Source organism: Passer montanus, unplaced genomic scaffold (genome assembly GCF_014805655.1).
Source record: "Passer montanus isolate IOZ18808 unplaced genomic scaffold, ASM1480565v1 scaffold16, whole genome shotgun sequence".
NCBI classification, from domain to species: Eukaryota; Metazoa; Chordata; class Aves; order Passeriformes; family Passeridae; genus Passer; species Passer montanus.
In genome coordinates this window covers 11,376,400-11,393,236 of record NW_024363160.1, presented here as the reverse complement: position 1 = coordinate 11,393,236, position 16,837 = coordinate 11,376,400, and the positions used below count along the sequence as shown (strand labels likewise).

At 41.7% G+C, this 16,837-nt stretch overlaps 1 protein-coding gene and 1 long non-coding RNA gene across 2 annotated transcripts in view; one reads left to right on the top strand and one right to left on the bottom strand.

The window, feature by feature from the left end:
* RGS20 (regulator of G protein signaling 20) overlaps positions 1–16,837 on the top strand; it is a 35,068-nt gene that overhangs the window by 318 nt on the left and 17,913 nt on the right. The window contains exon 2 of the mRNA XM_039702837.1: positions 2,965–2,967. Coding sequence (XP_039558771.1) covers positions 2,965–2,967 — 3 coding nt within the window. The remainder of the gene's footprint in view (positions 1–2,964; positions 2,968–16,837) is intronic.
* Positions 14,370–16,837, bottom strand: part of LOC120499242 — a 3,409-nt gene continuing 941 nt past the window's right edge. The window contains exons 2-3 of the long non-coding RNA XR_005626831.1: positions 15,362–15,927; positions 14,370–14,601 (exon numbers count right to left, since the gene is read on the bottom strand). This is a non-coding gene — a long non-coding RNA (uncharacterized LOC120499242). The remainder of the gene's footprint in view (positions 14,602–15,361; positions 15,928–16,837) is intronic.

Genomic DNA, 16,837 nt, shown 5'->3' with positions numbered 1-16,837 from the left:
CCTGAGCCTCATCCCCTGCCCTCTATTCCTCAGCATGTTGCAACCACAGTGACAAAGGAGGTGGTGATCTGCCTTCCCACTAAGTGTCTGCTTTCAAAGAACACAATAAACACATCCATCTAACAAAAATTATTCATACTTTGTGAAGCTAATCTGTTGCTAAAAGAGTGAGGGAAAATATGTTGCTTCGTGCTTAGACACCGAAAATTTTGCCATTTTTACTGGTACTATGTCAGATTATTTTTATTGGTAATTGACAGAAGATGATATGCCAAACAAATCAAACTGCATAATACTGAAGTCTACTAGGGAGTTACAGTAAATCCTCTTTAGTGAATCTATAGAGTATTCCTTAATTAAAAACAACAGCCATGTATCTTCTAGATTTTGTCGAAATCCTGAAAGCTGCCTGAGGGGTGAACTGATATTATTTATTTATTTATGCATGTTCCTATGCAGCACAGCAAGAGAGACAAATGCAAGAAATTGTATCTTATTAAAGCTTTGGGACAAAAGTGGTGCACCGTTGTGCATGATAGGGGAAAAAATATGACAGCAAAGTCCTGCACTCCTGGAACCAAAATTGTTTTCTTTTTTCAGGCTTAAGGCCAGCATAGAGAGGGGCTAAGGCATCCAGGTTGATGAAAGAAAGAGGAAGAAGCCATTCCCAATTCCACATCTGCCTTACAAATATTCAAGTTAAAGCTAGAATTGATCTCTCCATCCCATTTCCTTAGCCAAAGTATAACAATTTCTAAGAGGCCATTTCATTTGAATTCTCGGAATGCACTCATCAGAAATCCTAAATTACTTTCTCTGCTTTTGCTGAAAGAAAATGTTCAGCCTGGTTTGCTGATATCAGAAAACTGTTTCTGATAATGAACAAAGTACACTCTGTTCAGAAATTCCTGTTATTCTGGCCTGTTTTCTGTCCATTTGGCACATGAGCCTGGGGACTTCTTGACCCTCTTGAAGGCAAAAGGGTTTTTTTCACAGGCCCAATGTCTCTTGAAGTTAACCATTGACAGTCATAGTTTTTGAAATCCAGATACTGAGTTCTTCATAATTCATGTCCCCAGTCATTTCTCATTTAGCCATCCTTTAATTCACTGTAGGTGAATTGTTCCCTTCTGCTTGCTGATTGCTTTTGTGGATATTGCCTGAATTTGTAGTTTGTTGCTGAGGCTCTGAGAACATGGTGCACAGGACTGAGTCAGCGACCTCACAGAGGATAACTTATTATTTCTCTATTCTGTAAAGGATTTATCTGTAGAGGGACATAAATGCCACTGGAATGTTCAGAGCCAGCCACTGTCCACAGTTCCTTTAACAGCACTGCTGCCAGCTTCCCTTCTCCTGCTTGCTGTCTGTTCCATTTACTTTGTTTAGTCCTTTTGTTCCTAAATGCTGCAGCTCTACTGGTGTGGCTCTCATCCCTGGTAGCAGAGACAGCCTGCAGGGACTGCCCAGGACATGCTCTGTAACCACTTCCTGAGCTCAGCTGAGTTGAAATTGCTGTGATGTGGAAGCTCAGGTATGAGGCTACATTCTCTGGGGGACCATGTCTCCAAAAATTCATAAACCATACCAGCAAATAATCCTTTCACATATGTAATGTAAGCAATGTTACTGGTAGCTAATGAGTCTACTAGGATTGTGTTAGTGGTAGGAGGTTAAAAAACTTACCCATCTAGCAGTGTGTACAGCCCTAAGGCTGGGGAACTGAAATAAACTGCAGGCTTTACTTCACATGGGTGAGAAATGCCTTTCTCTTTTACTGATGGGGCACCACTGCACAGAGGGTTTACATGATTTCCTAGTAGTATTTAGAAAAATAACTTCAGGTTTGTAAGGTTCAAGACCAGTTTGTCACACTTCCAGACTTGAGGAGATCACATTAAAACTTTTTTTTTTCTTTTTAATAACTCCTGGTGACATTGAAATGTACAGAAAGTTCAGGTTCTTTTGATAAAACATTTCTATATATGACACAGGTTGCTATAGAGAGATTATGTTCTTAGACCTGTAATTTGTATGACTGACAGGGTCCTTGATCAGACTGATTCCACAGTCCTCATTAATTCCCATGGTCCCTTCCACTTTAGATGAGGTTTTGGATTTGATACTTCTCAGTGTGATTGGTGACTGCTTCTGAGAGCAAGCTGGCATCTAATTCAACATGCCAAAGGGTAAAAAAGCCAAAATATCAAATAAATTTTTCAATTTAAAAAAACAATTAAAAACAAAACCAAAACAAACAAAAAACCCAACAACAACCCTAAATATTTTAATGGAACACTTGAATTAGTTTTATTTATTCTTGAAAGTGCTTTCAAAGAGAAACTGAATTGCAAGAGAAATATTTTTGAAAAGTGGTAGGCAAAGCTTAAAGGCCTTTTAAATTCTCTTCATGACATGTAAATTAACTCAATGAGTTGTTTGTTTCTATCTCCATTTGCATTGCTTAAAAAGCCTTTTTCTGGCATGTTTGCATCTTGATATATAAAAGTGTTAAAAAGCAAAAGTGAATAAACTGCTTTTTACCACTATCAACACAAAGACAGGAGGACTTTGTTGACCCAGAGCTAACACAGACACATTAAGTGTGCTCCCAAGGAGCTTTTTGCAAGTAAACAAAATAAAACACCCCTGAAACATTATGACGCCTTGCATCATATGATGCACTGTATAGGGAGATAGTTCAAGGTTTCAAATATATCACAGTTTCTTTCCCCTATGGACAAAATTTAGCCAAAGTCCTGTTCCACAGATCTCATTGCTATCCCTTCTTCAGAAGAGGGTGAGAATGTTCCCCAGAGAGCTGCCACATTTTATTTCATGTCCAGATTACACCTGGATAGAACCTGTTTCACTTCTATAACATCATTTTGGTTTCTAAGCACACAGTCTCCAGATTTGGTTGGGTTTACATGATAATGCACCTACAGATAGCAAGGGACCAAGCAAGTGCAGATAGGAAAGCAGTGTGAGGCCTCTGAGGGCATTAATAAGTGTTCATGGCCCTGACAGCCTCAGCTGGGGCCTCCACCCTCACCCATGGACCAGCAGCTCTGTTTAAGTTTAGCCCCCAGAGCCTGTTCCCTTGAGCTGAGCCTGAAGGAGTGATGGTCTCCAGCCAAGTGACAGCCACGTGATGGAGCCTCCCACCCTGGGCTGACTTCCTGCTTGACCTTGGCTGTCACCTCTCAGTGTGGGCTTGCCTCGTGGTTGTGGGACCTGGTCATAAATCTGATCTGAGGAGCTGACTTCCACCTTGCTGAGATACTTTTATGATCTGTTTTGTTTTGTTTTTTTTTTTCCTTGAATTTGTCTGTGTTCTGTTTGCCTTGCTCAAGCAGTGGGAGTGGGATGTGGGATCCCTTTGCTTCCAGCTCACCTTCTGTGAGGGGGCAGCCCTGTTCTTGCTAGGGATTGAAGCAGAATCCTTTCCTGCTTCTGCTGACATTTACCTCACGTGTAAGGGCTTCCTTTCCTCCACAGGGCATGGAGCAGAGAGGTGAAGAACAGCATAGTGTTAAGTGAGAAGGTATGTGCCACAGAGAGCAAGTATGAATCCTCCTTAAACAATAACCTGTAGGCTGAGGCACCGTGGCACCTGGTTATACCAGCGTGGCTTTCCTGCTTGCCAAGTCCTCTCCATTTAATTTCAGGCAGAAATGGAAACGGCCTCAAGCATGCTGTCTGAAGGAGTAGCCCCAGGGAAGTATGGCATCCTTTATCCTTGATCTAGCTGATGTAGTTCTGCAGGAATCCTTTGGGCCTGGAGATGGCCAGCATTATTCTATGAACTGCTTGTAATGTGGAAGTCACTCATGACCATGCATAGATCACCTAAATTATTTGGCAAATGCTGTGAATCATAATTTATTTGATAAAATAGGAATCCATTCACAAACAATTCCAGAAAGGTCAAAAATCATAAAAGTTATCTGCAAAACTTTGATTCCAGTTGAATAATTGCATTTCTTTTATCCATGTACTCCAGTGTCTTCAGCTAATGAGTGCTGGCAGTCATTGCTGTTGCTCTTAACAGTCCCTCTGAAGTCAGATGTAGTCTTTATCTTTGCTAAAAGTAGGAAAAGTCCTGGTATTAGTAAATATACTCACCCTGTTCAGTCAATATAATCCCCACCAAGTATGTTTGCAGTATGTTTTTCATACTTAGTCACGGTAGCATTTGTGTGGCTGCAAGCTTGTGGTTGTCAGAGGTTGTTGAGAACAAACCAAGAACACACTTCTGTTCTTCAGAACAGGTCTTGTACTGAACATAATTGAACAGGACTGAAACATAATTGAACAGTCACATATTCTCTCATGTTTGAGATGGGCAGGGGATGCAAGCTGTATGGCTAGGGATTGAACCCCTTTCAGATGCAGCCAGCATTCTTCATCCATGCCAAAATAATTATTCTTACACAGCAGATGTAAAACTTGAGACATGGTTGATGCTCTATTTTATCCAGAAGTAAGGTTTCAAAGTAAGACAGAATTCTGGGAGAAATACAGGAGTATTATGGGGCATTTAGGACCACCAAGTTATGAGCAGCTAGTCATACTTACAACTTCTTTGGTGATAAAGTATACTGTTTGATAGGGAAAAGAGTGGGTATTTTGCCAAATAGTTATAGACTAAGACAATGAAATAAAATCATAAGCACTTAGTTTTAAAGGTAAGCAAAGTTATTTCTAGGGCAAGCTGGAGAACATTATCTCTCTGTGATGTTCTCTGTTGGTTAATATAGTTTGCTGGATGTGTATCCTTTATAACAATTGTATATCTTGTCCCTGAAGTGTTTTCACTAGTTAAGAAAGAGCTACTCCTGCACATTTTTACAGACTATCAACCTTTATGAGACCTGCAGTATTGTCTTGGTTTCAGCTGGGATAAACTTAATTTTCTTCCAAGTAACTGATGCAGAGCTGTGTTTTGGATTCGGTGTGAGACTAACTTTACTAACAAAGTGAAATTTTAGATGTTGCCAAGCACTGTTTGCCCTAAGCCAAGGACTTTTCCATTTGCCATGTTCTGTTGGTGAGTGGGTACACAACAACTGGGAGGGAGCAGGGCCAGGAGAACTGACCCAAAGTGGCCAAAAGGACATTCCATACCACAGGGTGTCATGCCCAGTATATAAACTGGGAACAGTCGGCCAGGAGAGGCCAGTTCAGCTCTGTGGGTCCTGCTGGGGGCAGTGGAGGAGCACAGTGTGCTGTGGGTGGGGCACCCTGCAGCAGACCCAGCCTTGGAAACATGCAGTGAGCCACTGGCTTCGCTTCTATCAGTGCATGGGACTCATTTTCACCACTTTCTGGCTACCCCTGCACAGCCTTGCAGAGATCTTTAGTGTTGGGTTTGGGCTTTTCTTCCCACATTTCCTCCATAGTCTGCTCCAGGCAGCTCAAAGGATTAAATATAACTCATTTTAAAATATTATCTTTTAACTTTGAGCATGAAAGTAAGAACAAATTAATGTGGCTTAAGCAAGAATTGTTCTATCAGACATAAAAAGTTATGGTCTTTTACTGTGGGGGTGGTGGGACAGGTTGCCTAGAGGGGTTGTGAAGTCTCTATCCTCAGAGCACTCCAAATCCTGCTCAGCGCAGGTCTGGGAAGCCTGAGGAACAGGAGGCAGAGCTAGACAATATGCAGAGACCCCTTCCAATCTCAACTATTCTGTGAAACAAAGAGCTCTTCAAAGAGTCTTTCTTTTTAAACTGTTCTGTAATTACATGGCATAATAATATTTTTAATTCATAAATTATTTTTTTTCTTTTTGCATCCAGAAACATTTTTTCAGAGAATAGCTGGCTATATTGCTCAGCATTGTCTGTGAGCCAATAATAGCTGCATAGACAGCAATCAGAGGGCATTCTTTTGTAAAAGTTGTCAAAATAATAATGTACTACACATTAATGGGTTGATTACTTGCATATTAATGGTGTGCAAATTTTCTAGTCCTCATAGATAATTTGTACTAATTTGCAATAATGTGTTTTTCTAATTTAGTGATTTACATATTTTACTATTGAACTAGTCCTAAAGCTTCCTTTTCACATATGCATCTTTGAAATGGGCAAAATGCAGATTCCTGGGCTGATTAAGATATTACTGTCAGAAAGAATTTAATGAATATGAAAACCAAAAGACAAAGTGCTTTTACACTAGTTCTGGAAAATTTTCAGCAAAACAATCCTAGACTGACCTGAATTACAGAGACTGTTTTTATTAATTTACAGTGACCTTCTTTAAGTGGAACAAAATGTCATGCTGATTAATAAATAGCCTACTCAGCCTAAATCTAGATCAACTCATTTGAGATATGGAGAGCTTCAGGTTTACAAATACATTAATTTAATGTATCCTTTCACCAGCAGGAATTAACAATTTAGATAAAGGACGCTGGGAAAAAAAACATTTCTCTGGAAGACCGCAGAGACCTTCTTAAAAAGGCATCTAGTTTGGGTGTCTGGGAGTCAGAAGGAATTTACCTTTACTCCATTATATACCTCTCACAGTCAAACCTGATGAAAGTAAATGACTTTTGGTAAAATACAAAATTAACATGGCATACCTTTCTGCATCACCAGCCCAGCACAGTGCAATTGGTGTTTCTGTGACTTGCAGTTCAGCCTCCATGCCGTGTTGTGTTAGGGGTCACCCAAGCTGATTGTACTCTGCTTTCTTTCCAATACAACTTATTTCTAATTGAAAGAGGAATTGGTGTATGGGGTTTTTTCAGCTCATATTTCTCAGGGATTTCTGAGTGCCAGAGGAATCCTGAAGTACCAGATTAGCAAATCATTCCAGTGACCAGGAGAATGGTGTGGGGTGCAGTATCATGGTTATCAGAGGCTGGAACAGCTCTCCTACAAAGACAGGCTGAGAGAGTTTGGGTTGTCCTGCCTGGAGAAAAATGGGTTCCAGGGAGATCTAGTGCTGACTTCCAGTACCTAAAAGGAGCCCACAAGAAAGCTGGAGAGGGACTTTTTACAAGGGCATGGAGTGACAGGACAAAGGGAAATGGGCTGAAACTGAAAGAGGGGAGGTTTTGATTAGATACCAAGAAGAAATTCTTGACTGTGAGGGTGGTGAGGCACTGAAGCAGGTTGCTAGGGAGGTGTGGATGCCCCATCTCTGGAAGCATTCAAGGCCAGGCTGGATGGAGCTCTAATATACTTGGTTTAGTGGCAGATGTCCCATTCATAAGGTGTGGGAGGTTGGAAATACATTATTTTTAAGGTCTCTTCCAACCCAACTCATTCTGTGATCTAAGGTTATTAGAGGGAGTTCTGGGTCGGAGTTTGAAAGTGTCATCTGACATTTGCTGCCAGGATCAGCCTGAATATCCCTGTTTAAACTCATTACTCCTTGCTGTGTATACTGTGAACATGAAGAGCAATTTACTCCTTCTCCTTTCCTGTTTGTATACAATGCATGCTACCTGAGATGCATTTCTTATGAGTGATGCAAAGACACAAAAATAATGATTTCCACACATGCTTTTTCACAGTAATTTCTTTCCGCAAAAATTTCAGACTCCACAGAAAAATAGATGTTTATTTCAACCCTTTTAATACTTATTCAGTCCTACATTTGCTAGCCCCTTCTGTGCAATAACAGGACAGTTTTTTACTTCCATTTATTTGCGTCTTTTCATAAGGCATATTCAGTCAAAAAAGAGATGCAAAAAGAGATCGGAATCCTATCACAAATACCTTACTTTCAAGCCAAGCTTCATGTTGCTTGCTGACAGCGAAGTGCATCCTTCTGGGAAGGTCAAAGCCATGCCAAGCCAGGAAATGCAAGGGAGAGCGTCACTCTTCTCCCAGAGACCACATAGGGGATGAAAACACCTTGTTTATGTACAATGTAAATAATTGTATATTTCTTCACAAGCATTAAAATTTGAAAGTGAGACAGGCAGAACATTATTTTTCCATCAGACTCATCCAAAACATGGGCTGAGGAAATTACATGGGAAATAGCAAGGATCTATGAGGAGGTGAACTGGTGAAGCCTGGTTTGCAGCAGTCTGTGCCTGCTTACTGACAGTTCTGGATGTCTCAGAAGGCTTGGTCTTTCCCAAAGCTCCTCCCTGTCCTAACGCTGATTGCAAAACTTTCAGGAATTCAGATGTTGAGATCTTTAAGCTAACAGATATTTATCCTACCACTTTGCATGGCTGGAAACAGCTCAGGAAGCTAATTGCCTTCAGTATTATGTATTTGTGTCAGTCTCAAAGTAAATCCAATCTAAAATACTGTATCAACTGTTAAAGGTAAGAGCAGGCTAAAATAAATCAGGAGCTGCCCAGTGATGCCTGCCAAGCAGCAGCTGATTGTCTCACAAAATGTCACATCATTTTTTCTGGTTCACTGTACCAAGCACTTAATTACTCTCACAAGAAAGATTAAATTATTTTCAGGAGCCTAGAGATGTCAGGTCTATGCTGAGGAACTTATACAGAAAAAGGGGAAAGGCTCAGATTTGTTTTGTTATTTATTTGGTTCCAGTTGTGAACACAGCTTAATTTCAGGAAGTAGCTGTGATTTTTTCCTGTGACATTTTGTGTGATTTACTTTAGGACTAAGTAAAGAAGAAAATAGTTCTCACTGTTCTGTTGACTTCACTGCTTCCTTTGAAAATAATCAAATTAAGAGCAAAAAGATTGGGTCAGGCTTAGACCAAAATAGGATAAATTATTTGTTCTTCAAAGGTGAAACAACTTATTATGAGAGATAGATTATAATATTTAAAGTATTCGTTTTCTTGCATTGCAGTGCTTCATTTTGTAAAATCTGTGCTCTTTCCTTTTTATTACCAAACCAATTTGTTCAAACACACGGATTCTTATGAGACAGTTGTCTTTGGGGAAGAAAATCTCCTTCAAGGGATTCCTTGCTAATTCTGTAGTTTAGTATCCCAGATGAGCTTTGGCACTTACACCTTTGGAACTCACGCTGATTTCCAGAGGTGCTCAGACTGTGCTGGAGAAGCTGCTGAGTTGCTCCTCTCTGACCCCTTGTCCTGTTTTTTCATTTACAAATTCTTGCTCCAATTACTGATTTACTTTACCCAGAATTCTGCATGGTAATGTGCAGGACATGTATAGCATTTATATTTAATATGGGCTCTAAATAAGAGGGTTAAACGGTGTTTCTCAGTTTTCATCCAGACCTTCTGAATGGTTTGGCATGGAATAATTTTCCAGTCATAAGACTGACAAAGTGAGTCACAGCCCTTAAAAACCAAGGACACTTCTTCCAACTAGCATAACCTAATGTTCACTGAATTGTTTGATTCTGATTTTGATGACAGACTAGTCTTTCTTGCTGCATTGCATTTATTCTGTTCATACAGACTCTGTGCAGTTAAATGCCTGCGCTTCATTTCAGTACAAAAATAGTGTCTTACCTGGAAAACAGTGGCAAGCTCTGGTTATAAAACTGTTTCAGACTCACAAAGAAACTATGCTCTCTCATTCATCCCTCTGGGTTCTAAACCGGCACACTTTAAGCAGGTTCCTACCAACCTTTCCTAATCATCAGGAGAAATAAGTTAGAGGTGTTACAGAACAGAAGAAGAGGTTAGGCTATTGCAGACAGGACAATTTCAGTCCCACCTTGTATTTTCTGGGTTTGGTCAGGAGGTATGGTTGAAATGAATTGCAGAAAAGAGGTTGGAAGAAACATTTTGTCTGCCCAGGATGAGAACATGATCTTTAAAAGCAGTAGTGTAATGGAGGAGAACAAGTTTCAAGTGTGTCAGTGAGTTGATTTGAACAGTGATGCACAAAAATGGGACACAAAAATAGGAATGTCCAAAATTCTATCCATCAGGAGTGCTGTTCTTCCTCTCTCAGAACAATTCTAGAGTGCAAAACAAAGTGCAGTGCAGGGAAATACGATAGATAGCCCTGGAGTAGCCAGAGAAAAATCCCAGCCTGCAGAATAGAGGGTCAGCCTCTCTGTACATCAAACAGGAGAAATGTGGTTTCACAGGAACATATAAAGTGCCTTCCTCAAAAGCTCAGTAAGTCTGAGTTGGTTTTTTGTTGGTGTTTTTTGTTATTGTTTTTATTGGCACATTTGCTGGGGTTGTGTTTGTTTGGAGTTTTTTGTTTGTTTCTTTATTCCTTTGTCTACTTGAGATCCTCTGTCTTTAACTTATAACTCGGTATCTGCGGTGGGAGGCGTGGGAACTGATACCATTTGTGATGCTGCTTCAAGCCTAAAGCAAGCACAGCATTCACCCAGTGACTTGGGCTCTCTGTAATTACAGTCTCTCTAATCTAGGCAGATACTCCTATAGGGGCAAAATCACATAAGACATCGCTGAAATAAATGTTAGTGAGAGATTGTTCAAGGAAACTCCAGGGCTTTCTGTTCACTTCCACAGGCATACTCACTTCTGCATAACAGGGATAACCTGATCTCTTTAAAAGAGTGTTTGGTGCCACTGATAAATCAGTACACTGGGATAGATAACACCTGAAGTCTTCCCTTTCTCAAAATACATTCACAGCTTCTTCTTGGTGTTATTCTTATCAAATCAGCTCATTTTCCTCTCATCATCATTCATATGTCTTTTTAAGATGCTGGATAAATACTCCTGGGCACCAGCTCAATCTAGTTTGCAATGAGTCAAATACAGAGTTTTGTCTCCAGGCAGCACCAGCCTGCAACATTCTCATTGATACTGCCCTTTAACCTCATACTCTTCAGCAGTCTCTCATTGCCTGTTCTTTATTCTTTTGTTCTTCTTTTTCAAAGGAATTATAGTGTATTTCTCCTTTCATCTTTTCCACCACTAGTCCTACAAGTGCATTATATTTTCTCTCATCAGTCTTTTAACATGGCTGCATAATTTTCCAATTGATCCATATTTTATAAGGTCCAAAACCTGATGAAAATTAATGGCAAAAATCACAGTGTCTTCCTCAGAAATCTTGTCAAGCTGGAATGTTACTGTACAGCCACCTTGTGCAACCGGGCTTTCAGACTCTCTTTGAACTACTCAAAGACTCTGAAACCTCGATCTGTTCAGGGACACTGGTTGCAAATTGCCCCGTTAATCTTCCTGTCTAAATCAGCTCTGGAACGTAACTACAAACTGCTCTATAAGACCTAAAAATTGCATTCATAGCAACTTTGATTTCCTCTTTAATTTTATTATATTTATTACCTTGCAAGTAAGAATCCTGTGTAATAATTAGGTTATGTGTGACCCAGAATATCAGAGATACTTCTGCTCGTCACGGTTGGATAGGTACCTCTTGAGTGACAGTGATACTATGGAGATATTTTTACTTTTTCTATCATGAAAAAAGAGAAATATTGTCCTCCAATCGATCATTTAATTTCCAAATGGGCAGAGAAGAGGAGCCCTAATAGCACAAGGAGGAATAGTACTTTGGCACCAATCCTTAAATGTTGAGGTTCCCCATGTGTAGGTGCACAGTGACACCTTCTGGAAGCTTGTAATGAGCATCCCTGAGCTGCTTCCTCCATCATCTGGAAACTCACAATTTTTTGTATGCAGAAGCAAATCTCTTTCTGATCAACATTTTGACCAGAGACTTCCTACAGGGTCTGTCATGTCGCTGGCACACACACTAACAGAACATGGTCGTGATAAAAAAGATTTTTCTTTTTAAATCAAGCTGTACCTGTAATAGTTTTCAATTATTCCAAATAATTCAAAGGTTTATGGGGGGAAAAAATAGAGGATAGAATTATAGATGTATGCTAACCTCATGGTTTAAAACAAAAGGTATGCATTTGGGTTGACATTCTATTTTTAATTATTTAATGTCATACATCAAGAGAGAGGATCAGAGAATATTGTGAAGATTCAATCTGCCAAACATGACAAATTAAACGAATGACAGAGTTTCTTAGTGCACTTGCACTTCAGCAAAGATTTCATTTTTGTGTGTATCACATTGCAGTTTCTAATTAGACCTTCTCTGCCCAAGCCACCACATTCCTGTGTAGTCTGTAAATCTGCCAGAAACTCTGCATCACCAAGGATTTTAAGCAGGAGTTGGGCCACAGAGCAGGCCAAGGGCTCACAAACCCCACAGAGCCCACACCCATCAGCTGGACTGGGCCAGAATGGGGAGTAGAACCATCACTGAGCTGACTCTGACCCTCTGAAACCCAGCATTCAGTGCCAATTCAGTATGACTGGAGAACACATCCTTAGCTCTAATATTGAATTCCATCTTAAATGTTATTTCTCTTTAGGTTTCCTCTGCCTTAGAAGTAATAAAGATGTGATATGTCGGAGTAGAAAAGAAACAGAGTTGTGAGCAGAGACAGCAGAGGCTTCCTGCAGCTTTGGAGCAGACACTGACTGATACAAATACAGAAGCTAAGGGTTTTGTCAGAACATACATATGGGACTGGACAACCCTGAGAAAATACATCACGCTAGAAAATGACCTTACAGTGATGAAATAATTATCAAAGCACTAAGCAGAGCCACCAGCTGCAAAAAATTTTGACTGCACTGAGATCTAAATCACATCTAACCATTCTGATAACCTGTCAACCTGTCGCCCTAATGTAATGCAATCACAGGTTTTAGCATCAGATCTTGAGGAAATCTAATCCTCCAGAAAAAGACTAAGAGGCACCCTGTGACTGCATGAATGACATGACAGTGGGGCTTTCACACTTTGGCTTACACAAAGTAAATTCTACTGATTAATTAACACACCACTATCAGTGTTGATGAAAAATTAATACTAACAGGCATCTCTGCACACAGGAGACAATTTAGTTAATACTCTGTGGGACCATAGTAGTCTATAGTTGGTCTTACATGTTTGAAGATGCCAGTTTATTCTTCCTCTCATCAGCTTTGAACCTATATTTTCTACTTGAAACCATCTACTGAGAGATCCATAAAGAAAAGTGGCTTATGCCTGTAAGAAACTGATGTTGAAAAAACACAGATATTTAAGAGTTCAGCAAAGCTGCTTCCCATATTATCATTGGTATTATGTTCACTTCAAAGTAGGGTTATTTAAATACATCTTCTTTTTTGTTTTTTTACATTTTTTATTTTTATCAGGGGGTAAGGGAAAGCAAATACTAGAATACTGCTGATACGTAAAAAAAATTGAAGTTCAGCTGAAGTCCCTGGAAACTCATTCTCCTGCTGAAAATATCTCCTTTCCCAGAAAACCTATCAGTCTTCAAAATTATTTGTAACAAGTGCACTTTAATGTCAATGAAAAAGGTAAAAAATGGCTTCTTACTCTCTGTTTGAATTGCTCCCTAATTCACTATGAATCAGCTCCATTCAATGGTCTAGAAGCTCTCTTTTTAACAATTTAAGGGAGCAGGAAACACTGAAATAGACTAGAACACAAAAGCTGCCATAGAAATGTGTATGACCTCTCCTTGGGCAGGGAGCAGAAGTTCAGGTATGAGACAGCAATCAGCCCTCACACCTTAAAGGCAAACAGGCCCCAAAAGAGCTGGTATGGGCATTATGTCACACTGACGTGTGACTGCAAGGAATGCAGTGTTATTAAAATACAGATACATGTTCTGTATTATCTTTCTTATCACCTGCTCTGAATAATGAGAACAAATTAAAAAGAAAAAATAAAAAGGTGCCATACAAGTTTTCACTAAAAAAAATAAAATAAATAAGAATAATAACAGATTTCTTCATTTCCACAAAGGCAAAATTAGGAAAACGTATTAACTGGACAAGTTTGCAGAAAGAGGGAGAGTGGAGTCTAAGAAACATCCAAAGAGACAATATTAAATATCAGAGGTACCCTCATATAAAGCCATCACTTTCTGACTTAAAATAAAATTAAAAAAACTACTCCATGTGGGATAGAATCTCCTCCTAAAAGTTTATCAGAAGCTCATGAGTCTAATGTGAAATAGTCAGAAAAGTCAAGTAAAGGGTGGAGGTGTGTTTTCTAATACCTGAGATACTGGTAGATAAAACCGATATTGAAACCAGATCTCCTGATCTGTTATTTACCATGTGTGTTACAGAAAAATGTGCCCCTATATGGGATAATTATATTGAATGTGCAGCTCACATGTAAGCTCCCAATTTTCCATAACTTATTTTTTGAAACAGAAATAAGTGCAAGGTCAAATACTCCTGAGCCTTGCTAGACTGACATTTTGCTTTGCCTCTGTCCCAGTAAAGTTGATTTAACCTGGACAAAGTAGCACAGCTCACATGTAAGCTCTCAATTTTCCATAACTTATTTTTTGAAACAAATAAGTGCAAGGTCAAATACTCCTGAGCCTTGCTAGACTGACATTTTGCTTTGCCTCTGTCCCAGTAAAGTTGATTTAACCTGGACAAAGTAGAGCAGTAGAGGGGATCAAGAGTAAGGTCACAGAGACACATGCAGAGGAAGCTGCTGTGATGACTGAGGGAATTTTCTTTCAGGCATGAGAAATGCATACTCACATTCCTTTAGGGAGAGAAAGGGTTCCAGTCTGGGTCTCTCAGCTCTCTCAATTCTAAGCGCCATTTCATCAAAGTCCAAGCCCTTGTTTATGCAGTTCTGTCTTGTGCAGCTGGGCATCAGCCTGCATCCATCATTCACGGGGAAAGGAGGAGAAGATGACTACGTTAACACTTTTGTGAGGACTTTATGCTGCCACACCACTCAGCTGTTTCAGGATGTGGCTGTGTACACATGCAGTGATGCAGAGGTACCTGCCTACCAGGCAAGACAGAGTTGCCTACAAACCCCAATCACTGGAAGATATTTAGCTTAGGTGGCTTTCTTTATCTACCACCATTCATGCTAGGGAGCATAAATACCATATTTTTATACAGTACTACCCACCATCACTGTGTGTCATGAATTCTGAAAAAAACTGTATAGCCTTCTTTAATAAGATGTCTGCTAGAACCATGGAATGGTTTGGTTTGGAAGGGACCTTAAAGATCACTTCATTCCAAACCCGCTGCTTGTTGGCAGGAACAACAGATCATGACTGTCCTGAGACAAACGGAAAGGATAATGGAGCAAGAACATACCTTCCAACATTTACATTCTGGCAGCACTTTAAACCTGAACTTGATCAAGCGTTCCTGCTAAGATTTAGGATGCCACCTGGGACCATAGTCTAGAGAGGTCTTAGGGGAGTCACATTTACTCACCAGCCTGAGAAATGACTGCCTGTCCTGGTGGAGTGACCAAAAGCTGAATTCAAAGGCTAGTGGTGTTAACTGGTGTTTTGAGCTTGGTCTTAAACCACATAAACAATGACCTTAGTACACTTACTGAGACTTTGTCCCCTTTTCCCTGCCAAGGAACAAGGCAGTATCATTTAATCCTACCTGTCAAACCTATAATATCTCCATAGGTGCTGTCTGGGCCTCGGCAATTGTAGATTGGCACAGAAAATTGTTCAACATCAGTTCTATGCTTTCTGCCACAACCAAAAGGGCAGAGCTTTGCAGAAGGGCTCCTTGCCACCAGGCAGGGGGAACACTGAGTGGGGTTTTGGGGTGGGAATCAACTTTTGGGGTGGGAATCAACTTTTCTATTTTTTCTGATCTCCTGGGAACATTGTCCAGTTTCTGTCATAGTTCACCTCTCCAAACAGACCTAGGGGAACTCTCTGCTGCTAAGCAACAGCAAGCTCTCCTTCTGTGTAGGAATGGCAGCTTTCCCCGCTGGTTTCAGCTCTAGCAAGCGCCTTCCCTGGCATCAATGGCACCACAGTCGTGTTCCCCATTGCTGTAGCAGTGCCTTTGGCCTTCAAGGGCAGCACCATCACGGTGGGAAGGGCTATCTTCACACTGTGTAGACTTCAATTCCTCTCTGTCCCTTTGATGTCTGGTTGTAGGCCAGAAATAGGGACAATGTTTTGGGACGGTCTTGATGAAACCTTGATGAAATCCTGAAATCCCAAAAAAAACCAGGTAGAAATCATTGCTGGAGAAAAGGGAAGCAGAACAGTGATTTTTGTCCGTTCCTGCTCAGGGCCCGTGCTCCATCAAGGTGGCTCCTTCTCTGCAGGACAATGGCACTCAGCGAGGAAGGGCAAGGTCGCGCCACCCGGCGCTCGCAGATCAGGGCGGGCCCGCCGAGCTCCCCGGCCGTGGCGGGAGGCGGCGGGGCGGGTTCAGGACCCTGGACAGATGCCTCCATTCCGCTCCCCGCCGCAGCTCCGGCCGCCGTCTGCGGTCGGCTTTTCGGGTGGGGATTTTTTGGGGGGGTGCTCTTTGGGTGTAGGTTGTAAGTGGCAAAATTCGTTCCCGTGCTCCTCTGGCAGTATGGCCAGACCCGAACCCTAATGGGCACTGAGAGCTGTCCTCCGGCCCTGACCTGAAGGACCGACCTAGGAAAGTTAAAAAGACTGAATGTACGCGGGGACAAGGGGGGTGCGAGGGCAGCAGGGTGTGAGCTCACGGCTGCCAGCACTCCAACCCTCGTCTTAGCACTGCGGGGCTCTGCTGGGTGTGCGGGGCCCCCGCCTGCCCCCTCGGTGATGCTCACTCTGTGTTTCTCTTTCTTTCTCTCTCTCTCTTCCCGCCCCGTCCCTGCGCTCCCACACCTCCCCCGCTCGCCGCAGACTCCGAGGCCTGCCAGGCCCCTCTCCTCGCTGTCAGCTCTGCTCTCCAGCCCCTTCCTGCGGCCGCAGCTCCCTGCCCGCCGGCCTTGCCCGCGCTTCGTCTCGGTGCCCCGTCGAGAGGCCCCGGAGCCCCGCTTGTGTCCCGCGGGCTTGGCGGCGCTGCTGGCCGGGAGCGGGGCGCCCGCCCGCTGCCCGCTGGCCGCCCTGCTGCGGGGCCGCTGGGCCGAGCCGCCGC